This window comes from Petaurus breviceps, unplaced genomic scaffold (genome assembly GCF_028583685.1).
Source record: "Petaurus breviceps papuanus isolate PSGF00001 unplaced genomic scaffold, PetGlider_PUasm1.0 90897, whole genome shotgun sequence".
Taxonomy (NCBI): domain Eukaryota; kingdom Metazoa; phylum Chordata; class Mammalia; order Diprotodontia; family Petauridae; genus Petaurus; species Petaurus breviceps.
In genome coordinates this window covers 4,868,347-4,894,082 of record NW_027187374.1, presented here as the reverse complement: position 1 = coordinate 4,894,082, position 25,736 = coordinate 4,868,347, and the positions used below count along the sequence as shown (strand labels likewise).

The 25,736-nt window shown below is 36.9% G+C and overlaps 1 protein-coding gene across 1 annotated transcript in view; it reads left to right on the top strand.

Annotated features, from left to right (window-relative positions):
* Positions 1-25,736, top strand: part of CXADR (CXADR Ig-like cell adhesion molecule) — a 54,698-nt gene that overhangs the window by 18,604 nt on the left and 10,358 nt on the right. The window contains exons 2-4 of the mRNA XM_069074893.1: positions 6,939-7,105; positions 15,916-16,120; positions 21,272-21,427. Of these exons, the coding sequence (XP_068930994.1) occupies positions 6,939-7,105; positions 15,916-16,120; positions 21,272-21,427 (528 nt within the window). The remainder of the gene's footprint in view (positions 1-6,938; positions 7,106-15,915; positions 16,121-21,271; positions 21,428-25,736) is intronic.

Sequence of the window (25,736 nt, the reverse complement as noted above, 5' to 3'; positions counted from 1 at the left end):
GGTACCCTGTGCCAATACTTACTACTGGGGATAGAAATACAAATAAAAACAGATCCCTCCTTTAATGGAGGAAAATATTGCGCAAAAAAAAAGCTGAGAAGGCTGAGTTAGGGTTATAGAGGAGGAGGAAGAAGGTATCTGGTAGGGGCAGTGTTGGAGTTCCAGAGACGTCCAAAAGCAGTGTAGCTTGCGGGAAGTAGGGCGAAACACTATGCTGACTTCTTTCTCTCAATAGAGACCTTGGGGGCCATGACCCTCTACATCACAGAAGCCAATCAGAAGAGCAGAGGGTACTGATGAGATGTGAGTACCAAGCAGATTCAGTCTTCCAGCATGATTAGATTTCCCAATAAAGAATTACCTGAGGAAGGGAAGGCATGATGGAGAGTTCTGAAGAAATCCAAAAGCAGTGTAACTGATGGGAAATGGGAGTAAGTGGACCTCACTCTTCCAACTGGGTGGAGACTTGCTCTTTTCTTTCACCTTGTTTAAATATTTATTAAGTGCCTCCTATATACTAGAATCTGTCCTTGACTGCCAGTAACTCACAGTCTAATGAGGGAGACAGCAAACAAATTGCTCAGACAAGCTAGTCAAGCTTCTTCCACTACCCCCAGCTACAAGTGCCTTTCCCCTTAAAATTACTGTGTATTTGTTGTGTGTGTGTGTGTGTGTGTGTGTGTGTGTGTGTGTGTGCATACTTATATTCACATGCATGTTTTCTTGTCCAATAAAATGGGAAGCCCTCAGGAGCAAGGAATCTTACTTACATAGTGCTTAATAAATGGTTGATCATTTGGTTGTCTCATTGAAGGTACTGAGGATATTTGGTCTGGTGAAGGCTCTTGTGTGACAGAATGAGGCTACGTGTGAAAAGAGAGCTTGGTTTTACTGGATCCAAACAACAGAACCAGGAGCAATAAGTAAGGATAGAAAAATAGAATAGAAAAGTTACAAAGTGGCAAATTTAGGCTTGTTGTCTAGAAACAACTTTCTAACAGGTATCCGTACATCTTAATAGAAGGTTAAGTGTCTACTTTTCAGGTATGTTGTACTCAGGCTTCTTTTTTGTGCATGGATTGGATTAGATGGCTGCTTAGGTCCCTTTCAATTAAAAAATTGTGTGACTATCACTGGGCCAAATTTAATAAGAATAAATTAAATAGGGATAATTGTAGCCTTATACTTGAGGGTTTGAAATAGTACCACAAATATTAGATGGGGGTTGGGAGAAGGATGGGCAGTTAGCAATTGTTTTGAAAAAGATCTCTTGGGAGTTTTAGTGGACTCGAAGCTTGGCATGAGTCAACAATTTGATATGAGATGACTGGGGAGGTGGTAGTCACACTATATTCTGTCTGCCTTGGTCAGACCACATCTGGATTATTATGTTTAGTTTTGGGTGCCACATTAAGGAACAGCATCAAAAACTCCCATATCATCCAGAGGAGGGCTTCCAGAATGAGTCTGTGCTATAGATGAGTCATCTGAAGGAATTGGTTATGTTTAGTCTAGAGAAGAGAAGATAAAATTTGGGACTAGAATTTGAGGGAGAATGTGAGCTAACGTCACTTTGGCTTTTGAACGATTGTCATATGGAAGAGTGACCACTTCTTAATGGGTCCAATTTACGAAGATGTTCATTTAAGTCTGACATAAAGTTAAATTTTAGAGCCATCAAAAAAATATATGAAAATATGGCCAGAAAACCACTTGGTCTGTTAGTGTAGAAGAGATTTTCAGTGAGGTACCAACTGGACAAGATAGCCCCATATGCCTATTCTAGCACTGAAATTTTGTGCTTCTGTGATTTCACTCCCAAAGTTTTATATCACACTCCAATGCAGTCCCTACCTAGCCACAATTATTCTAAGAACATAATGGAAAGATCTTTCAACCATTTATCAATGCTCTACACAAATTTTCATTCAAGAACTAACCAAAATATGTTTTCCTTTTATCCTGGGCTTCATTAGTGATAAGACGACAAACATCAGCAGTTTGGTAATTGTCTGTTTTTTAAAAAGAAAAGTATGTCATGAAGTATGTGATATTTTTACATCATACCTATTTCTGCTTCTTTCTGTCTATGAATACATGTTTTTCTGTCACTCTGTGTATGTCTCTGTCTCTCTTTTTTGTCTCTTTTTCTCCCCTTTCTTCTTCTTGTAGTATTGCAATTTACAGGTTCGTTTTTCCCTTTATATTTAAGAGAAATTTACGTGCAAGGTATCTTGCAAAGAAAGAAAGATGCCAAAGGTATTAAAAAAAACTGTGACAGGTAAAAATCAACAACTGTACATTGGGAAACATGTAGTCACCTTTTTTGTATTGAGTTTGAGAGATATAGATTATATAAGAGCCTATTGTGTTTATTGTTTTTTGACAGTGAAAGAGCATTTGATTCACACTTTTCCAAGAACATGTGCATCAAAATCATTCAAAATCCCTTGAAAGATATAACAAATATCCATAGTGACCCTCTGATAACAACAACAAAAAAAAGTGGGGCATAAAACTATTCCCTATATATCAACATGCATTTAGATGGAAAATCTATAGTATCTGTCCATTGGTGTGTGCATATATATATGGGACAGACATCTTTTTTTTTCAAACATCTTTTTAATACCACCATAGTTTCCAAAAGCTTAAAGGTGACAGTCACATAGATGGTGGTGGAGAAGTACATAATTGGCATGAATAGGCTACAAAGTATAACCAATTGAGAACTGCAAAAACAAGAATAAAAATGGTTATCAAGGAAACACATGATAAGAAGAGGAGGCAATCTATTCAAGTGGCAAATGTGAGAGATGACACTCAGGAGAAGTTCTTGACTTTTTTTAATGTGGACAAAGTGTGCAGCCACCAAAGTAAATAAATAGCAGAACCTACTTTGATCTTCTGACTTCATTGTATAAAATTTCTTTTTTTTAATTTTTCTTATTTTCAAATTCAAAATGTAATGATCCCTGTAAAAATGAGAACATTTTCATATTCAAAGCAGAACAGAAAAAAAATAGGATTATGTAAAACCATGAATCTGTTGCATACAGCTTGCTCTTCAAAAAGTATGTAATTTAACACATTACATTCAAAGCTGTCTTGCTTTTTCTGTTTTCTTCCTGAATTTCCCTTTGTTCTCTTTCATACATGTTATAAAATGCTTCATTTATCATTTTTGTGGGGGCAAGACCATCACTATCACCCATCCTCTTCCAAATTTAAAAAAGAAAAAGAAAAACTATTTGTAACATGAGTATAATCAAGGAAAACAAATCCATATATTTTTTCATACTTTCAAATGTACATCTGATTCCAGACTTATGCCTTTTAGCTCTGCTGTTAGGAGGTAGGTAGCATCTTTCATCATCAGCCCTCTGAAGTTAGAATTCTTAAAATCTTTTCAAAGTGATTTTTTTTTCACAGTATTGTGACTATGTAAAAGCATTCCCAGGTTTCTCAAAACTGTCCCTTTATTTTTTGAGGTATAATATCATATCCATGTGCTGTAATATTTTCACCCACTGAACAGCAATAGCTATTATAAATATTTTTGTATGCACACGATCTTTTCCCCTTTTTCTCTGATCTCAATACTACTAGTGCTTGTTCATTATTTCTGATCTGAAGCTGAAATGACTGATTAAAATGCTGAAGGCTTCTAAGCTAATGTTATATTGTTCATTCTTTTTTTGTTATTTATTTTTGAAAGATAGCAAATACCTTGAAGCTATTTGCAGACAAAGTAGATACATTTCTCCAATATTTTTATTCATTGTAAGATGTACAGAATTAAAATAGAGTAATAACTAAAATTACTTATGGTAGAAATAGTTGTAAGCCTGGAATGTTAAAAATTTCTATATAGTTGAATTGTCTTTTGTCTCTAGATCAGAATATTAGCTCCAGTAATATACAGTTACAGTATCCTAGCAACATGTTATTCTGTAGCCTAGCAACACTTGGTGACCTTGTTCTACAGGGACATTGTCAAATACAGATATGAATAATAGAATTACATATAAACTGTAGTGGAAGATAAGTGACATATTATCTTCACCCTGTAATATTTCCAAGTTTCTAGGGTCTTTCCTAAATCAGGAGCCCTATTTATTTGTTTTCAGTAAATGGAGGAACAAGCTAAACTACACAGTATTTGCATAACACATCTATTAGAAAAAAAGTCTTCTACTAAAGATGTGAGGAAATGTTGGGCACTTTAATATGTGGCCAGTACTGTCCAGGTTTGCTAAGCAGATTTAATCACACCCTGAATTAGCAGATACCTATCTCTCCTGTCCTCACTTCAACACTCAATTATCTTCTCAGACTTTTCCCTTCCCAGACTGATCTCTATCTGGGCATTCATATTACCACATTGCTCACCACAAAGTGAACATTGCTTTTAGTTTTCACATAGCATTAAATAATCCTTAATGCTGCTACCTCTAGTTGATATCATAGTACCCACAGTGGGGAGCAGTCTCAAAAATAATAGGAAAATGACTGTTAAACCAGTGTGGCCATGCCATGTGTATAGTGAATAAATTTACTTTGGAGATGGTGTTTATTTTTGTGATGATTAATTATTCCTGGTTTCATCAGTCTTCTTTTCCCCAAGTCCATACCTGCACACCATCTCCCCACCCCACCCTCATGCCCTTTCTTGGACTTCAGGAAGCTATCCCAGGTACTTGGGAGCCAGAACCCTCTCCACCCCAAAGCTTAGGCTCCTACTTTGTTTAGTCATACAAAAGGACCCTTAGTTCAAAGAAAAAACTTGTAATGAAATATCATAGTAATAAAAATAATAACAGACCAGCCCCTCATAAAACTGGAGTTCATTTTCCCATAAATACCCCCTCAGAGGGAAAAATGAATAAGGACAGGAATTGTATATGGAGAGGGTAGTTCTGTGCTGACTACATGCCACTTCTTGACTCCAGATGTTTTTCAGCTATCCTGGTCTCTTCAGTACCACCTTTTACTCTGTCTTTGGAGATAGTGTGGTTTAGTTTTTCCCTTGGATGGTGACAACACAACTCTATCAGTTGTTCTTTAAATCCTTTCACTATCCACTGGAGGGGGTTGAAGTAAAACTAGACTTAATATAGAAGTATCAAGAAGGAAACAAAGCTTCAGAAAATAGTTTGGAACCATTTCTTACCTGGAGCATAATGATTACTAGTTCCTAATGCTAAGTGGCAAGATAATAGAAAGGAACAAGTATTCCTCAGTGAAGGTACAAGACTTATTAGATATTCTATCTCCAGTTAAAAGCCTAAACTTGAATATATTCTCTTTATAAAACAAGCACTGAGCAGTCTAAAGACCTGAGATAGACAAAGTGCCATAAAGTTCATATTTACAGTATAGCCCTTTGCCTGTTTTTCTTACTTGCCCTGTGTGTGTATATGTGTGTGTGTTTTTGTGTGTGTATCTTATGAAAAATGATTGCATTCTGGAAAATAAATGTTTGGATAAACCACTTCCTGGCTCCTATACTTGCCAGGTTTCTCACCTGGGCAATGAGGCTAGGCTTGCCCCCAATTAACAACAGGACAGGTCAGGCAACTGAGGTATGTGCTGACACAGATCATCAGCCTTGAACCTTATAATTACCTATAGCAAACCTGACTGTTACTAAACCTGGACTCATTCCCAGTGGTTAACATACTACCACCCTTTTCTACACTCCCCATCCCCGTGATACTGAACCCCTGACTGCTCAAAAACATCCCCTTCCCCAGCCTCAACTTCCCGCATTCTTATTCCTTCAACCCGACTTCTTTGTATCCCATTCCAGATCTGCCTCCACTTTCCACTGTGCATTCTGGAGCCTCCAGAATTAACAAACTTTTAAAATGAAACTAATATTACATTATGAATTTTCAAAGGGAAAACAATGATGGAAAATTGGGAAGATATCTTTTTTCACATTTTTATCTGAATTTACAATACAATAGTATTCTTTTTTTTTTCTTTTTGGAGGGCAGTTGGGGTTAAGTAACTTGCCCAAGGTCACATGGCTAGTTTTGTGTGTGTGTGTGTGTGTGTGTGTGTGTGTTTGTAGAGCAATAGTATTCTTATGATGAGTGCCTTACTTTTTTTTAAGTGTACATTTTGATGCATTTTTTTCCTTTAAGAATTATGTCAGAGGGGCAGCCAGGTAGCACAGCGAGTAAGAGCACTGGCTCCAGTGTTGGGACGACCTGGGGATAGAATCCGGGCTCAGACACTTAGCACCCACCCAGAAATAACTGGCCATGTAACCTTGAGCAAGTTACTTAACCCCAATTGCTTAGGGGCGGCCAGGTGGCTCAGTGAGTAAGAGCACCAGCTCCAGTGTGGGGATGACCTGGGGATCAAATCTGGGCGCAGATACTTAGCACCACACCCAGAAATAACTGGCCATGTAACCTTGAGCAAGTTACTTAACCCCCCGGTTGCTTTAAAAAAAAAAAAAGAATTATGTCAGCAAAATCTATTGTTTAGCAATATTTTCTTTAAGTATACCATATATACTTAAGCATTATAAAGCCTTTGGCTGAAAAGGATGTTAAAATTAGTTTAAAATCAGTCCATTAATAAACATTGAGTGTTCATTGTATGAATGACATTTATAGACTCTGTAAAACTGTTCTTAGGACCAAATTGCTAAAACAGTATATGATTTAATGTGACAAGACATTTTAATAGAAGTATGGTCATCCCACTTGGACAGCAATACAGAAAGTTTAAACTTGATTGTATAGAATAGAGGCATGCAGGCCATAAAGACTATCATTCAATTCTGTTTCAGCAAAATTGTGACAGTTTAAGATGTTTTTTAGTTTCTATTAAAGACTGAATACCTTTCCACAATGTACCAGATATTTTAACAAAGTACACAATTAAAAGATGCTTAATCTATACACAATTATATTTTTTAGACATGACCAGAAGTGTGACTATAACCACTACTGAAGGGATGTTTGAAAAAGCCAAGGGGGAAATAGTTCATTTGCCTTGCAAATTTACAATTGCCGCAGAAGACCAAGAACCACTACACATTGAATGGATTAAATCACCAGCTGATAACCAAAAGGTTGACCAAGAGGTGAGTTTTAATAAATATGCATTCAACAGAAATCTTTATGAGCTTCTACTGTTCATATATCATGTCATAATTTGGGGAAGGGTCTACACCCATCCATGATTTAATCATAGTAATAAACTCTTAGCATGGAAAATCCTTCTGCTGATAACAGTTTGGCAACTCATCTATAATTTAGATTAGGCACTGAGAAATTAAGTGATTCCAAAACTAACCTCTATCTACTATCTAAGCCACTGTTGCTTTCAACAATAAAAACTTAAAATGGCCTACATGTCTAATAGCTCATATTACCACTGATTTAGAGCTGAAAGAGACCAACTGCCTCATTTATAGGTGCAAAAATTAAAGCCCAGCGAGATGTGCCAAAAGTCACATACATAAGGAATATCATTGGCAGGATGATAATCCCACATCCACTAACTTCAATACTGCTCTTCTTTATAATATCTCATAATTATTCCTCATAATACTACTACAGCACTTCATTGTGGGGTAAAGGTGACTCTCGAAGGTTATGTAAAAGGAGTGCTAAGTTTTAGCAGCTTTGACAATCTCAGAAATATTTCCAAGGATATTACTAGTTGCTGAGTCTGCTATCTAAAGAGCAACCTAGCTAATTGTAGAGAGGTTAATCATGAGTAAATGGTAAAATCATTGACCAGGACAGCCTGGGACACAGAAAAAATAGAAAATTTCTTTTTTAATCTTTTATCAGTGATGGTGGCAGAGAGTCAGAAAGAGATCAGTTTTATAAATTAGCAACCAAAAAAATAAATTTAAAAAATAATACCAAATAAATAAATAAATTATTAGCTAGATATGAGATCTTTATCCAATATAACATTATCCAAGATAATATAACATATCCAAGATAACATTAGAAGATTTAATCCACATGAATCAATCAACAAACATTTATTAAGCTTACTGTTTGCCCAGCACCATGCTGTTGATATTCAAAAAGACAGCAGGGAGTTTTAAATAAGTGGAAAAGTGGTTCTTTTGGCAAAGACAAACAAGGGAACTTGCTGAATTAGTTTAATTATTTGTCTGGTGTCCTTGCATACAAGTTAACTGGATGGTTCAGAGAATATAAAATCCTGTTGTGCTTATCTTTTATTGATTTCATTTCCATTTGACAAGATAGAACCAAATTCAGCCTTTAAGGCTGCCCTTCAGCAGATCTCTTAATCATACAAAGTTGCTTTACAAATACAACTGTAGGAATAATTCTGTTTAGTAGAATTTGATGCCATAAATCAGAAGGTAGATGCTCAGTAGAAGCTTGGTATTTACATAGAGGATGATTCTATACAAGATCCAAATAGAAGGATTCTTTATAGTGTTGAAGTCTTCAAGATGTTCGTGTTTATAGATAATTGCATTTAGGTTTGGAACATCATATTGCTTCTTAAATCAGATCCGTAGTTATTCAAAAAAGCTAACAATCTGTGTAGGAAGAATTAAAGTGGATGAAATATGCATATTGTACAAATTATTACATGAAATTGGCTAGCCAGTTTACTGTATTAGTATGTCAGTACAGATATCAAGGATGGGCGCTACAGGTGAACAAACATTGGATCCAGAGTTAAATGAAAGCTTGCTGGGTTGTTTGAGGGAAGTAGTATGAATTCATGTATTGAACACATATATTTGCGTATTGAATTTGTTTTGTAATCCTAAGCTACTTACTCTCTGATGCTTCCTAAAAATCTTTAAAAAGCACAAATGTTTTCTCAGTGATTCTGCATGGCTGCAGATCTTAAAACATCATAATTTCTGAAAAAATCTAATTTGTTGATGACCCAGAGATGCTTAATAGTGCAAGTAGGTTGAAGCACATTTCTAAATGAGGCACAAAAACTGGCATAATGAATATAATTGAGAAAATATATGACTGAAAATGTAGATGGGTAGTTGTATAGTGAGAAGGTAGAGTAATATATGGATGGCTTGAGTCCCCTAGTATTCAAATTGTAAAAAAGTTACAGAGGAAATAGAATGAATACCTATGGGAAATTTTATCTATCTATATATATATATTTTATATATGACATATATAAATATATAGGACAAGAATCACAGGGTAAAAAATTATGGATGAGTTGGCATTTTGCACCATTGAAGGAAATTTGCATATAATTATGATCATCTAATCCTATAGTAATATAACTGAAATATAATAGAACAATTTTAAAAAGATAAGTATGATATATATAAGCCAGCATGGAAATATGTAAAAGCATAGACATCTTTTTTTTTATCTTAAAAGTTATTCTGAATTTAAACAGAGTATATACATACAGGCAAACTAGAGGATTCTATGTGAAATTGTGACCATTTTTATAACACTTTTTAAAAGTTATAAAACGCCATCTCTTTCTTTCAAAATTGTCTGAGCTTTTTTCTTTCAAAATATGTGACTATGGCCCTCTTTCTTGCTACCACTATTGTTACTTCCTTCCCCATCTCCAATTTAAAATGAGAGAAAAAAGGAGAAGAAGCTCTTGTAAAAAATAAACTTAGTCAAGCAAAACAGCAACCATGTTGAAAATGTATGTCTCGTTGTACAACTTGTGTCTATCACTTCTCTGCGATATATATTCTTTATCATAGGTCCTCTGAAGATATGATTGGTCATTGAATTGATCAATCTTTCAAAGTTGTTTGCCTTCAAAGTGTTGTCTTTCTATCATTTGTTCTCCTGTTTCTGTTCACTTCACTCTGAATCATTTCATACTGTCCAAGAATCTCTGAAATTGTCTTTCATAACTGTTGCTACAAATGTTTCATTACATTCATTTGCCACAATTTTTTCAGCCATTTTCTTTTTTTTTTCTTTGCCTCTTTGAAGAAGGGAAGGCAGGGCAATTGGAATTAAGTGACTTGCCCAAGGTCACACAGCTAGTAAGTGTTAAGTGTCTGAGGCCAGATTTGAACTTGGGTCCTCCTGACTCCAGAATCAGTGCTCTATTCACTATGCCACGTAGCTGTCCCTGTTCAACCATTTTCTAGGTACATGTTCAGTAAGTGTGGGGGGGATATGATTATACTATCCATACTTTTTATTTTAGCAAAGTAAAATCAAACAAATTAAGATAACCAACAAACAAAAAATATACATGTTCTGTGCTACCTTCTGAATTCTTCTGAAGCTTCATTACCTTTATCTTTGCGTTCACATCTTATGTAAACACCATAAATACACACACAAATTGGCTATAATCATGTATGTGTGTATACATTGTTATGTAAATATATATATATGTGGTTATAATATACATCTTCTGGTTCTGTTGATCTTGTGTCACTTCATATGTCTATCCCTATTTCTTTTTATTTATATTTTTACAGTGATGATATTTCATTGCATAAATATAACAATTTATTCTGTCATTTCCCATCCATTATTTTGTCTCCAGATATATAGGGTATGCCCATTTTTTTTCTTTTTCTGTTATAAATAAAGCAATTATAGATATTCTAGTATAGTTATGTCCCTTTTTTGCTTACATGAGAAAGATATAGGAGGCGTGGCTAGGTGGCTCAGTGAATAGAGCACTGGCTCTGGAGTCAGGAGGACCTGAGTTCAAATCCGGCCTCAGACAATTGACACTTACTAGCCGGGTGACCTTGGGCAAGTCACTTAACCCCAGTTGCCCTAAAAAAGAGAAAGACATAGGAATGGAATCACTGCTCCACATTTACAATGTCATTGAACATTGTTATAGTTCTCTCATAGCAGAATTTTAGAATCCCTTTTCCTTGCAGCCTCACCAATATTCAACTTAAAATTTTTGTGCTTTTTTTCTGGTTTGGGGGGAAAATCACATATAAGATGTGAAAGAGTATTGTTTTGATTTGCATTTTCCTGCTTACAAGGGAATTTGAACATATTTGGTTCTAAATAATTTATGCTCCTTCCTTCAGAATAGCATTATATTATCTCCACTGAGAAGGGAGTATTCTAGTATGATATTTGTCCATAGAAGAGCCACTGTCTCTGAGGAGAGCCTTCAAGATGATAGCAGCTAAACTCAGAGGAACCTAGACATTCTTCAAGTTGTTCAAGTACAAATTGTTGTTCAGTCGTTTCAGTCATGTCTTTGGGGTTATCTTGGCAAAGATACCGAGTGGTTTTCTTCTTCCTTCTCCAGCTCATTTATAGATGAGGAAATGGAGGCAAACAGGATTAAGTGACTTGCCTGGGATCACACAGCTAGAAAGTTTCTGAGGCTGAATTTGAACTCCAGTCTTCCACACTCCAGGTGCAGATTATCCAGTGTGCCAGATACAAGTAGCAAAGATGAATACAGTTTACAGTAAATTCACAGATTCATATAAGCAACTTAGAAGAAGAAACCCTAGAATTAGGTCTGGGGCCATACTAGTAAAACTGATTTTCATTAGCTGATGCTTAGAATTTGTCTAACGAGATTGTGAGCTATCCTATAAAAATTTTAGATAAGAATGAGGAAAGTACTTACTAGTTGTGTGACCCTGGGCAAGTCACTTAATCCTGATTGTCTCACCAAAAAAAAGCAGGGAGGTAGGGGGAGAGAGGAAAATAAAAAAGGTTCTTAACTGTTCATTTATTTTTATATCCCTTCTATATGGCCATGAAACTGGAATGACATTTTTTTAATTTAAATTTTTGGGAGGAGGAATGAATTATTTTAATTTTAATTATCAATAAAAATGACTATGATTAAATTGAACTCACTTGAATAGCCATTAGGGCCCAAAACTGCACTTTCCTAATAGTCTTAGTTGCCAAATCCTATCACCTTTCCTCAATCCTCATTCTTTTTATTTTTTTTTTTCAAATGCTTTATTAACTTCGGTTTACTTCATTCATTTCCACCAGATGTTGGGTTACAAATTTTCTCCCCATTTTTCCCCTACCTACTTCCCCAAAATAGCAATCCCCCAGGATATCCCCTCCTCTTATTTCCCAATTATATGTAAAATAGTATTAATAATAGTGTATACATATGTATATATATATATATATATATATTTTTTTTTTTAAACATTTGGTTTTAAAACTTTGAATTCCAAATTCATTCTCTTCCTCCCTTGTCATCCACCCTTACTGGAAAGATAAGCAATTCAATATAGCTTGTACATTTTTAGCTAATGCAAAACATTAACATAGTAGATATATTGTATAAGACTGATTATATTTCCTTCCCTCCTATCCCATCTCCCACTTGATCTATTCTCTACTTTGGTCTTGTCCCTTTTCAAAAGTGTGTGCTTTCAACTTCCCTCCCCCCCAGACTGCCCTCATTTCCATCACTGCCCTTCTCTTCCCTTTCCCCCCTACTCTCCTGTAGAGTGAGATACCCTATTTAGTGTGTATGTCATTCCCTCCCTGAGCCAAATTCAATGAGTATAAGGTTGACCCATTCCCTTATGCCTTCCTGTTCTTCCCCTCCATTGTACCCATTTTCCCTTGCCTCTTCTATATAAGATAGCTTGCCCCATTCTGTCTCTCCCCATCTCCTCTCATTATATTCTTCTCTCACCTCTTAATTTCACCTTTTAAGTGTCATCCCTTCCTATTAAATTGTTCCTGTGCCCTCTATGTATACCTGTAAACATATATATATATGTACATATATACACATTCACATATGTATTCATACACCTATATACCCTCCAATAGAGACTATATATGTATGTATGTATATATATATATATATATATTTCTATTCCCTTCAAATGTTTTCATACTGATAAAAGTTTCATCAGTTACAATTATCATTTTTCCATATAGGAATGTAAATAGTTCAACTTTGATAAGTTCCTTATAATTTCTTTTCCCTGTTTACCTTCTCATGCTTCTCTTGCTTCTTGTATCTGAATGTCAAATTTTCTATTCAACTCTGGTTTTTTCATCAAGAATGCTTGAAAGTCCTCTATTCCACTGAATGACCATATTTTCCCCTGAAACATGATACTGTTTTGCTGGGTAGGTGATTCTTGGTTTTAATCCCAGGTCCTTTGACCTCCGGAATATCATATTCAAGGCCCATCAATCCCTCAGTGTAGAAGCTGCTAGATCCTGGGTTATCCTGATTGTGTTTCCACAATATTCAAATTGTTTCTTCCTGGCTGCTTGTAATATTCTCTCCTTGATCTGGGAATTCTGGAACCTGGCTATAATATTCTTAGGAGTTTCTTCTTGGGATCTTTTCCAGGAGGTGATCGGTGGATTCTTTCAATCTCTATTTTGCCTTCTGGTTCTAAAACATCAGGGCAATTTTCCTTGAGAATTTCTTGGAGGATATTTCTAGGTTTTTTCTTTGATCATGGCTTTCAGGTAGTCCAATAATTTTTAAATTCTTTCTCCTGAATTTATTTTCCATGTCAGTTGTTTTTCCCATAAGATATTTCACATTGCCTTCTATTCTTTCATTTTTTGGATCTGTGTAACAGAATCTTGATTTCTCACAAAGTCACTGGCTTCCCTTTGCTCCATTCTAAATCTGAAGGAATGATTCTCTTCAGTGAGCTTTTGAGATTCTTTTTCCATCTGGCAAATTCAACTTTTTAAGGCATTCTTCTCCTCATTGCCTTTTTGAGCCTCTTTTGCCATTTGAGTTAGTCTATTTTTTAAGGTGTTATTTTCCTTAGTCAGGCTGTTGACTCTCATTTCATAATTTTCTTGCATCATTCTCATTTCTCTTCCCAATTTTTCCTCCACTTCTCTTATCTGCTTCTTAAGGTCCTCTATGGCCTGTAACCAGCTCGTATTTTCCTTTGAAGCTTTTGGTGCAGGAGTTCTGACTTCACTGTCTTCTTCCTGTTCCATGCTTTGCTCCTTTTTGTCCCCAAAATAGGAATCTAATGTTGGATTCTTCTTTGTTTTGCTTCCTTTGCCTGGTCATGTTGCCACTCAATTACTTGACTTGTGGGCTTTTTGCCACAGTAGGTGGCACCAGACAGGGGAGCTTCTGTCCCAAACATTGGGGTTTTCTCAGCTGCTGGAGGTATTAGTTGGGTGCCCTAATCTGAAGCCTCCACATGCTCTGGTAAGCTGGTCACACACCCCAGGACCTCCACCCTAGACTGCAATCCAGATCCAAGCAGGTTAAAGCAAGAGTGATTACCCCTCAGATTGGTCGCTTGGTCCCCCCTACAGTCTGCAGGCCAGGAGCTTAAGCTGCAACATGCACTGAGGCATCTCAGCAGCTTCTCGCCCTGGGGGCAAAAGCCAATGCTCTCCCAATTCTCCCCACAGCTGCTGGTGATCTGGAGTCCCTCTGGCTGGTGGTTGTTCAGGCCCACCCTGGGGCTAAAACCTCTGGCTCATGTGGGCCTGGGCTTGGCTCCCAGAGCACTGCACTGGCTGATTCCTACTGGCCTGCCAGGCTGTACTCAGTGAGAGGTTAGCTTCTCTGTGTCATTTTGTGGGTTCTGTAGCTCCAAAATTTGTTCAGAGTCCCCTTTTACATGAATTGGGGAAGGTGGAAGCTGGAGCCTCACAGAAGTCCTGTTTCTACTCTGCCCATCTTGACTCCACCCCCCCCCCCCCCAATCCTCATTTTTAGCCTCTCTCCAGTCTCTGACACTGTTGATCACTTTCTCATTACCCTATCTCTAGCTATCTTTTAGATATCTTGAACTGGATCAGCCAATAGACATGTTAAATTCACTATGTCAAAAAGAACTCTTTCCCCCAAACCTATCCCCCATCCTACTTTTCCCTATTACTTACTATAGAGGGCAACACCATCCTCCTCTCCCTCCAATTGTGAGCTAGGAGTTATTCTTGACTACTATTATCTCTCACTCTCAGGCCTCCTGTGTTGTCAAGGTCTGTCTTTTTCTCTTGTAACATCTCTTTAAATGCCCCCCTCTTTTTTTTGCTACCACCAATGTAGTGCAGGCCTTCATCACCATCAACCTGGATTACTACAAATAGCCCACTGTTATGTTTTCCCTGCCTCAAGTCTCTCCACACCCCAATCATTCTCCATTTAGCCACTAAAAAGATTTTCCTAAAACACAAGTCTGATCATGTTATCCCCCCTACTGAAACTGCAGTGGCTTCCTATTGCCTCCATACAAAATGCCCTATTTTGAATTTAAAGTCCTTCATTACCCAGCCCCCCCTCCCCTGCCTCAATTTCCAGTCTTATACCTTATATTCCCCATTACTATTTAAACCAGTGATAGCTGACTTCTCCACTCTTCTAAGAATGAGGGACTCCCCATCTCTCAGCTCTGGGAGTTAACTCTGGCTGTCCCTCATGGAACCTTCTTCCTCCATTTCAGCTGCTGATGTCTCAGGCTTCCTTTAAGTCCCAAGTAAAATCCCTCCTGCTACACAAAGCCTTCCCCAACCCCTCTTAATTTCAGTGCCTTTCCTTTGTTAATTATTCCCTGTACCCTGTATATAGCTTGCTTTGTATACATTTGTTTACATGCTGTCTCCTTCATTAGATTTTAATCTCCTTGAGTGCAGGGGCTTTTTCCTGTTTTTGTATCCCCAGTTTTAAGCACAGTGCCTGGTATGTAGTTCAGTGTAGTTGAATGCTAATGTCTCTTCTAACTCTAAACATGTCTTCCTATTATCTAAATAATCCCATCATTTTTATATTTATACATTTTTAACATACTCTTATTTATTTTAATTCATTTTTTAATTTTATCCCATTTTAGCATATTCCAGAAAAAGTAATTAATTTTTCCATGCTAGTACAGCTTTTCTTTTAAATGGTATATGTACTTTACTGTAAAACTAGTATTTTGGACAACTTAATGAAACAGTTGTTATTTTTCCCCTTTTGTTTTAGATAATTTTATATTCTGGAGGCAATATTTATGATAAATACTCTGAAGATCTAAAAGGACGAGTTTATTTTACAAGCAGCGATCCCAAATTAGGTGATGCATCAATAAATATAACAGATTTACAATTATCAGATATGGGCACGTATCAATGCAAAGTGAAAAAACTTCCTGGTGTTGCAAACAAAAAGATGCAACTTTCTGTGCTTGGTAAGTTTTTTTCGATCTGTTAAAGTAGCATCAGATATTGTCATGGGATCTTAGTCAAACTCTTTCTAGTTTTAGTAGTAATTTTAATCATTTTAAAGCTTTCATTCTTTTTGTGTGACATTCAGAATGTGTAAGTCCCTACTTCTAGAATGCTTAAAATTAAAATGACTGAAAGCATACAGCTTTTTTTAGGGAGGTAGGGAGGATTGTAAAGGCATCTGATTTATGGAGTACGTGAGATATCTTAAAAATGAGTGACTTTTGCCTAAACAGCACCTGCATGATCTCTACATGTTTTGACAAGGAGTAAGATGACACTCATTTCGCACATCAGCAGGCTAGGCTTAAGCAGTATGAGAATTACAGGGAGAGCAGGCTGGTTTTTAAGATGAGGCAGAGGAGCAAGAAACCAAATTGCCAACATTTGCTGCATTGTGGAGAAAGCCAGGGAGTTCTGGTAAAGACTACTTCTGCCTCATTGCCTACACCAAAGTCTTTTTGTGGAACACAACAAATGTGGCAAGTTCTCAAAGAGATGGGAGTACTAGATCATCTTATTTGACTTCTGAGAAAACTTTATGCAGGTCAAGAAGTAACAGAACTGAATGTGGAACAATTGATTGATTTAAGATGGAGAAAGGAGGCTGTATTGATTGTCACCATATTGAACCTATGTGCAAAGTATATCATGTGATATGCCAGGATGGGCAAATCAAAAACCAAAGCAAGGGTTGCCAGGGAAAATACCAAAAATCTCAGATATGCAGACAATACCATTCTGGTAGAAAGTGAAGAAAAATGAAGAAAAACCTCATGATGGGGATGAAAGCTGTCTTGAAGCTTAACATCAAAAAATCTAGGATCCTAGTAACTGGCTGCAACACTTCCTGGCAAAAAGAGAGAAAAGAAATAGAAACAGTCAGATTTTATATTCTTGGGCTCAAAGATTGCTGCAGACAGTGACTTGCAACCATGAAATTAAAGGATGCTAACACCTAGCCGTGTAACCTTAAGCAAGTTACTTAACCCCAATTGCTTAGGGGCGGCCAGGTGGCTCAGTGAGTAAGAGCACCGGCTCCAGTGTTGGGATGACCTGGAGATCGAATCCCGGGCTCAGACACTCAGCACCACATCCAGAAATAACTGGCCTTGTAACCTTGAGCAAGTTACTTAACCCCGATTGCTTAAAAAAAAAAAAAATTAAAGGATGCTCATTGGAAGGAAAGCTATGGTAAATCTGTACAGTATACCAAAAACAGAAACATTACTTTGCTATCAAAGGTCTATATAGTCAAAGCTATGGTTTTTCCAGTAGCAATGTATGGCTGTGAGAGTTGGACTATAAAGAAATCTGAGCACCTCAGAATTGGATGGTTTTGAATTGTGGTGCTAGAGAAGACTTTTGAGATCTCTGGGAGATCAAAGAGATCAAATCAGTCAGTACTTAAAGAAATTAATTCAGACTACTCATTGGAAGAACAAATACTGAAACTGAAGTTTAAATACTTTGGCCACATAATGAGAAGACAAGACTCATTGGAAAAGACCTTGATGTTGGGAAAGATTGAAGGCAAAAGGAAAAGGGGATGGCAGAGGATGAGATGGTTAGATAGTATCATGGAAACAATGAACATGAACCTGAACAGATATTGGGAGCTAGTGAAGGATAGAAGAGTCTGGGGGGGTCATGAAAAGTCAGATACAATTGAACAACAACAAAGATGAGCTTCCACAGTGAAGACTGGAAGGATTCCTACAGAGGTAATAGGGTGTAATGGAAAGAGCAGAGACCAGTAGGAGAGCTAGGAGACTAAGGTTATAGACCAGTCTCTCCCACTAACTAGCTGTGAGACCTTGGGGAAAATTCCCTAGTCTACATGGGCCTCAGTTTCCTAGAAGACACAGAACTATTCTAGATAATCTCTGAGAGATTACAGAATTTCAGATTCAAAATTAGAAATGTATTTTGTAAAGTCAGTCACAAGCAGCTCTCCTGAGGACTGCTGCTGTGAATAACTTTAAGGATCTAATTGCATAATGTAGTGAGCTCTCTATTTATTCAGCAATAAACTAAAGCAAAACATTCAAGAAACTAACATACAACATTCACAACAATATAACATCATAACTTACTACTACGGTAGCTGCATATTCTTTAACAAAACATATCATTCAATAAGTCACAATCTCCTCAATCAATACACAGTATCCAAGTAAAGTCCTCTTTCATTTTGACTCGAGGCTGGCTTCCAAACCCCTTGGCTCTTCTTCCATGGCTGACCGCTCCCAACTCTTGCCTGGATATACACATAGGCAGCTCTCTCCTCCTGTTCCAAGCCCTTTGTAGTTTCTGTTTCTTGGAAGACAAAGCTTAACAGAACTAGAACAATATTTACAACACATTAAATTAAGCTTAAGAGCTACAACATTATTTATACACATTACTGGCACTATCATCTCAATTTACCTTCTGTCTGACAAAGTAACACAAATCAACACACAAGGCCTCTGTTGGAGAAATCAAACACAAATCAATAGTAAAGTCTTCTTTCAGGACTTACTTAAGAGCAAAAAAGTCCCATTTCAACATACAGAATGCTTCTGTCTGTCAAAGTTAACATCAACACAGACAGAATAGACAGAATACCAACATCACAAATATTCCCTCCTTAGCTCTGCTTGAACTTTGCTCAGCTCTGCTCCTTCTTGTTCAGCTCTTTCGAGAAGCTCCTCCCACTGTGGACTCCCTGTGATTTATCTTATGCCTATTGAGGGCAGGAAGGTCTTCAAATTCCCTTAGGCCTATTAAAGGCAACACAATATATACCAGCAGAAACTCTTGATACAATTAAAGGAGGGGCTCAAAGGCACTTGAATAGCTGAAACAAGCCCAGAGTACTACTTTGCTTGCCTTTACACACTTCTGCCATTTTATCATTTTGTGACGATTTGTGGAACAACTCACAATTAACCTGAACATGTGGAAGCCCTCTGCTTTTTCTTCTAAGCCTTGAGGTGCAAGATTTTACATTGATGGGTATTAGAAGAGTGAAATGTGAATAAGCATGAACAAGATGTACATTAACAGAAGGTTCTAATGTAGAATTTCATTAGCATTTCTTTGTTGTAATACTTTGTTTTGGGGAAAGTTTCTGACTTACATATCTACCATCATATAGAAACTCAACTATCTGGTTGTTTACTTTGACACTAATTGATTTTTATCCTTATTCTCTTATGTATTTGGAAAGTGATTTTTCATTTACTTGGAAAGATTAGCTCCCAGAAAAGCCCAGGACAGGATTCGAGATAGATATCTTGGATATTCTTTTCTAAAAAGAAGTCACCATAAGCATTTTATTTTTTTTCTTTAATTAAATAATTTTTAGTTTTCAACATTCACTTTTATGAGATTTTGAATTCTAAATTTTTCTCCCCTTCTCAATCTGATAGAGAAGATATATGGTACAATCATATTAAATATATTTCCACATTAGTCATGTTATGTTGTAAAAGAAGAATCAGAACAAAAGGGAAAAATCATGAGAAAAAAAAGCAAACAAAAAAAGAAAATAGTATGCTTCAGTCTGCATTCAGACTCCATAGTTTTTCCTCTGGATGTGGATAACATTTTCCATCACATCATAAATATTTTTTTAAGCACTATGTGATAGTACTGGGAATGCAAATACAAGCAAACTCATGTGTTTGAGGACCTTAGGTTCTATTTGAGCAAGACAGGGCATAAAAGGGAATGCACAGCAGTGAAAGATGGAAGGTACCTGGGGGACATGGTGGTGAAGTCCAGAAAGTCAGAAACAAAACTAGAACAGGGAAGAATGACTGAGCTGGAACTTCCTCAAAATGGGATTCCAAAAGGAACTCACCAGTTGGAGGAGGGGGCTACAGGAGCGTAAGGATGGTCCCAGGTAAGAAGCTGATGGAGGTATTGTAGCATTATTTTGGTAAGAAAAAAGCAGAACTGGGGGAGGAGTGTCAATAGGACAACTAAATTATCCTCTAATCAGTGAAATGAATGTTGAATTTTAGGGTAATAAAATATGAAAAGACATGTCTATGCTTTTTGGGGAGTAGGGGTGAGCAGCTCTCAAGTCAACTTGGGGAGCTAAAATGGTGCATTAATAATCACAGCAGCACACAAAAGGGCTGCTAGCACAGGTTCTTTGATCTATTTTTCTAAAGGAAAGACAGCTTTAAAGGGGTCTGTGATCTTACTTTAAATTAACAGACAGATAATTAGAAAGAAGTGAGTATCCAAGAAAGAATCCAATAGACAGGGCTCCATCTGTCTAAACAGAGTAATAGATACCTAATCACCAGATGAGGGAGCGCCAACATCTGGGTTCAAGCACAGCTGGGGGGCTTCTTAACAACAGCTACCTAGAGTCTTGTCTGGCCAAATCACAAAGAAGCATTCTTCCGCTGAGTGAGCCCCAAAGTAAAATACCAACTTCTCAGTACCTATGGTTTTCAATTAACAGGCTCAGAGCTAGAAGGCATTACAACCCAAGGTGACTTGCTACCTAATTGGCTCTGTGCTGAAAGGTGTGATAGCTTTCCTGAAAGCAAGCCTTCCCATAAGCAAATTTCCCCCTAAGCAAGCTCCTCCCCAAGGCAATATAAATCTCCTTGAATATGGGCTCTGTGTGACTCAGGATGTGTCACAGCTGTGAACCAAGCTGAAGTTCAAAACAGCAAGACATACCTTTATACCTGATAACATGGCCTATGCTCCAAGGGAAAAAGGAACACATGTGGTCACATAGGCCTATTAATGGACAGGGAAGATCTTATATTCCATTAACTCTACAAATGATTATTGTGCTTGTCTTCTATTTGCCTTCAGCACCATCATGAAGCTTTTGTGAGAAAAATTTATAGGATACCAGAATCTTAAATGACACTGGTCCAGAGTATTTTCTGCCCTGTTCTTCTTTCACTGAATAGCAGAAATGGAATTAAGCCAAGGAAAACTTTTTGGAATAAGTAATAAACAACTATGAAAATGTAGATAAATCCTGAAATTTCTCATTTATTTCTTACTTTAAAATGTCTGTGTGTCTGTGTGTGTGAAAGGAGAGTATCAAATAAAACAAAATAATTAATGAAATGATTCTATTTCTTTTTCAGTTAAGCCTTCAGGGACAAGATGCTACATTGATGGATCATCAGAGATTGGCAGTGACTTTAAAATAAGATGTGAATCAGGAGAAGGTTCACTTCCTTTATACTATGAATGGCAAAGATTGCCCACCACAGAAAAATTTCCTGTCGTGTCATTTTCAGGTATTGAAAATGTTATAATTTATGTGTTTATATTTTAGAGTATAGACTGTCTCTGTTTTAAAATTTGCTTGGCTAAAATAAATTTTGCTTTTTTTAGGACACTTATATGACTCCATTTATGAAATAAGAAATTGGTTCAGACAAATAATTAACAGCTAAATAACAAATCACTTATTAATTTATTGTGGGGTTTTTTAGTTTTGAGTTCCATATATTGTATTCTTTCCCCCTCCCTGATATTGTGAGCAGTCTGATATAGGTGGTACATGTGCAGTCATGTAAAACATTTCCATATTAATCATTTTGTACCAGAAGATAAAAAGAAAGTGAAAAATAGTGTGCTTCAGTCTGTATTCAGAGAATATGAGTTCTTTCTCTGGAGGCAGATAGCATTTTTCATCATGAGTCCTTTGAGATTATCTTGGAACAGATGTGCATTTATAATGAAAAGAATATTAAATTTTCCATCTAGAATTTGAGTCTAGTTCTCAGTTAGAAGCCTGCTCATCATTCTTAGGTAAGTCACTAAATTTTGTCTTTTTCATTGAAATTCACTGAACTTGAATTTTCTCATTTTTTAAATGGAAACAAAGACAAAGTAAGACTATACCATTGACATTATAGAGTTGTTTTAAAGATATTACATTACAAAAAACACACTATGAATACATTATGCTTGTATAATATTATTAAAATAGTATGAAAATTGACAGAATTCAAGGTTTACAGCTTAAAAAAGAGATGATAATCTTGGATTTATTATTTTTACAGATAACTCACATTTGGTCACAAAAAGAGGTAGTCCCTAAATTCTTTTCTTATTGATACCCAAGAAAAACCACCCCACCCAGATTCAACCGAATGGACATGACCTCCCAACTGTTGTTATTCTTAAAGACTTCTTCCTTCTTTTTCACTTCTTGCTTGACTGGGGTTTGCTGCCCCACTTACCCTCAACCTCACTGTACTCCAGTCCTTATTTTTTACTTTGATATTCATTGATTTTCAAGGCTGAGGTCTGTAGTGGCAGGAATTACAAGAAAGTAAGAGGGTAGCTTCCATTTTCCTGGGTTTCCACAGTAATATCTATAGTCCCTGCATCTCACTTTTTGCCAATTCCCCCAATCTTTAAGAAACTCATTGAAATGTATATGAAGTTTGTTTCTGATTGTTTGTTGTGGCTTAGAGGGGAAGGAAATGGGAGGAAAATGTTTACCTCATAAGCCATTAATAATAATACCTCAAAAGCATTATATGCTCCTTTCACAAGCAAGATAATAGGAAAGAAAAACTGTTCTTTAAAAAAAATGTTATTGATGTCTTTTCTTTTTATATCACCTTTCATTCTCTTTATATCCCTCAATAATTCCCTACCTACACAGTCATTACTTATAACAAAGAGTGAAAAAGAAAGAGAAAAGAAAGAGGGTGAGAAGGAAGGAATCAACCAAGTCTGTGACAGTATAAACCTATGCAAAGTAGACACTACAGCCCCTCACCTATGCAAAGAAGAAAGATACATTCCCCCATCATCAAATCAAGCTTGGTTGTTACTACAGTGGAAAATTTTCTTTCTTTTTTTTTTCTTTGTATTTGTATGACTTAAAGTCGTATATATTATTTTCCTGGTTCTGCTGACTTCACTTTGTATTTTTCATATAAATTCCCCATGTTTCTCTGAATTTCATATTCATCATCTCTTATAGCTTAGTAATACTGAATTACATTCATGTACCACAGTTTGTTATTGAGGCAGCTAGGTGACACAATGGATAGAGTGCCAAGCCTGTAGTAAGGAAGATGAGTCTTCCTGAGTTCAAATATGGCCTCAGACACTTATAAGCCGTGCAACCCTGGGCAAGTCACTTAACCCTGTTTGCCTTAGTTTCCTCTTCTATAAAATGAGCTGGAGAAGAAAATGGCAAGCCACTCCAGTATCTCTGCCAAGAAAACTCCAAATTGGGTCAAGAAGAGTTGGACACAACCGAAAATTTGTTCAACCATTTCCCAGTCAATGAACATCTACTTTGTTTCTAATTCTTTGCTACCACAAAAGGTTTTATTATAACTATTTTGATACATGTGGATCTTTCTGTCAGTAACAACAACCATGATAACAGCAACAACATCTAGTAAGCACTTAAAGGTTTGCAAAGTCATTTTTATTATCTTATTTTATCCTCACAACTCTTGGGAGTAGGTGCTATAATCATCTCATTTTATAGAGGAGGAAACTGATGCTGACAGAGTTCAAGTGACTTGCCAGTCAGGGTCACACAGCTGGGAAGTGTCTGAGGCTAGATTTGAACTCTAATCATCCTGACTCCAGGTCTAGCACTTTATCCTGCTTCTCCACCTCTTTGACCTCTTCCATGATACATACCTAACAGTCCTCTCAGACAATGGGTGTGTGATTATTTTTGTTCCTTTTTTAAAATTTTAATTCAAATTATTTTCTGGGTTTTTTTTTTTTTTGCCTTTTGGAGGGCATTTGGGGTTAAGCGACTTGCCCAAGGTCACATGGCTAGTTTTTGTGTTAAGTGTCTGAGGTGGGATTTGAACCCTCGTCCTCCTGACTCCAGGGCCAGTGCTCCATTCACTGTGCCACCTAGCCACCCCCAAATTATTTTCAAAATAGTTGGACAAATCCACAGCTTCATCAACAGTATATTTATTAGTTTGCTTCTCTTCTTTTCAGCATTGATTATAGTCATTTTTGACAATTTAATAGGTATGAGATAAAATATGAGATTTATTTTGGTTTTCAGTCTTGTTATTTATTAGTGATATAGTAGTTGTTTTTTTTTCTTTTTGGAGGATGATTGGGGTTAAGCGACTTGCCCAAGGTCGCACGGCTAGTTTTTGTGTCGTGTCTGAGGCCAGATTTGAACTCAGGTCCTCCTGACTCCAGGGCTGGTGCTCTGTTCACTGCGCCAACCTAGGCACCCTGACATAGCAGTTTTTTATATGGTTGTTAGTTTATTTTTGTAATTTTTTTCCCCCGAGACTAGATCTCCCTATCTTATGTATAATGGAAGGACAGTGCATAACCATGGACTCAATCACCATGACTTTTCAACATGTTCTGTTTCCGACCATTTGTCTCTCCCTACACTGGTGTACCCCTCTCCCACAGCCCCATTCATGGTGGCTTACCATTGGTTGCTGTACTTAGTGTGAACACCCAATTGGCTTAGCTTACTATAGCTCAGAACTCCAAGCCCTGATGGACTAGCCTCATCCTCCCTGATAGTAGGGATTACAGACATGAACCACCATTCCCCGCTTTGTTAATAGTTTGTCATTCTTCTTATGAGATTTAATATGTTCATGCTCCTTGAAACATTTAACAGTCAATCATTCAAGAAGCATTTATTGGAGTAGGGAGAGACTTTGAGGCAGGTAGACCCACCAGCAGAGACTATTGAATCCAGGAATGAGGACCTACACCAGGGGTGTGGCAGTATCAGAGAAGAGTACATATTTGAGAGATGGTACAAAGGTATAAATCAATAGACCTTGAACCTGAATTGCAAACCTGAGGAATTGGGAGGATGGTATTGACCTCAACAGTACTAGAAAGGTTAGGAGTGGCAGGGGAGGGCGGTGTTTAGAGGAAAGAAAATGAGATAACTTTTACGCACATTGAGTATAAAATATCTACTGGGCATCCAGTTTGAGATGTCTGAAAAATCATTGGAAGTCTGCAGAGAGATTAGGGGAGGGTAGGTAGATTTGAAAATTATCAGCACAGAGATGCTTATTAAATCCATGAGAGAAATGAAATCACAACGTGAGATAATATATAGAGAGAAGAGAGCTCCCCCCAACCTTTTTTCATCTTGATGAAATTTTTAATTTAAATACTTAAATTACTCTTAATTCTTTTATTTTTAGTCTGTTGTTTTTCTGATAATAATCTATGTAGTCCTCGTGGAAAGTCTTTTTTGGTTTTTTTTCTCCTTTGAATCACTGCTTGAAGTTGTTATGGAGCCTTTTGGAAGATAGATGAGGGGAAAAAGAGAGACTGATCGTAATTTTAATTTTTGGATGGGGTGATATCTTGCAGTGGTTTCCTGGGTTCTTCTGTTGACCCCTCCAGGAGTTACATCCCTGGATCTATGAGGTTCAAACCACTGTATTTTTGAGACCCCTCACTGGTGCTTCAAGACGGAGGGCTTGTTACCTTTTTTGTTTTTGTTTTGCTTTTTGGAGGGGCAATTGGGGTTAAGTGATTTGCCCAAGGTCACACATCACAAGGTAAGTGTTAAGTGTCTGAGGCCATATTTGACCTCAAGTCCTCCTGACT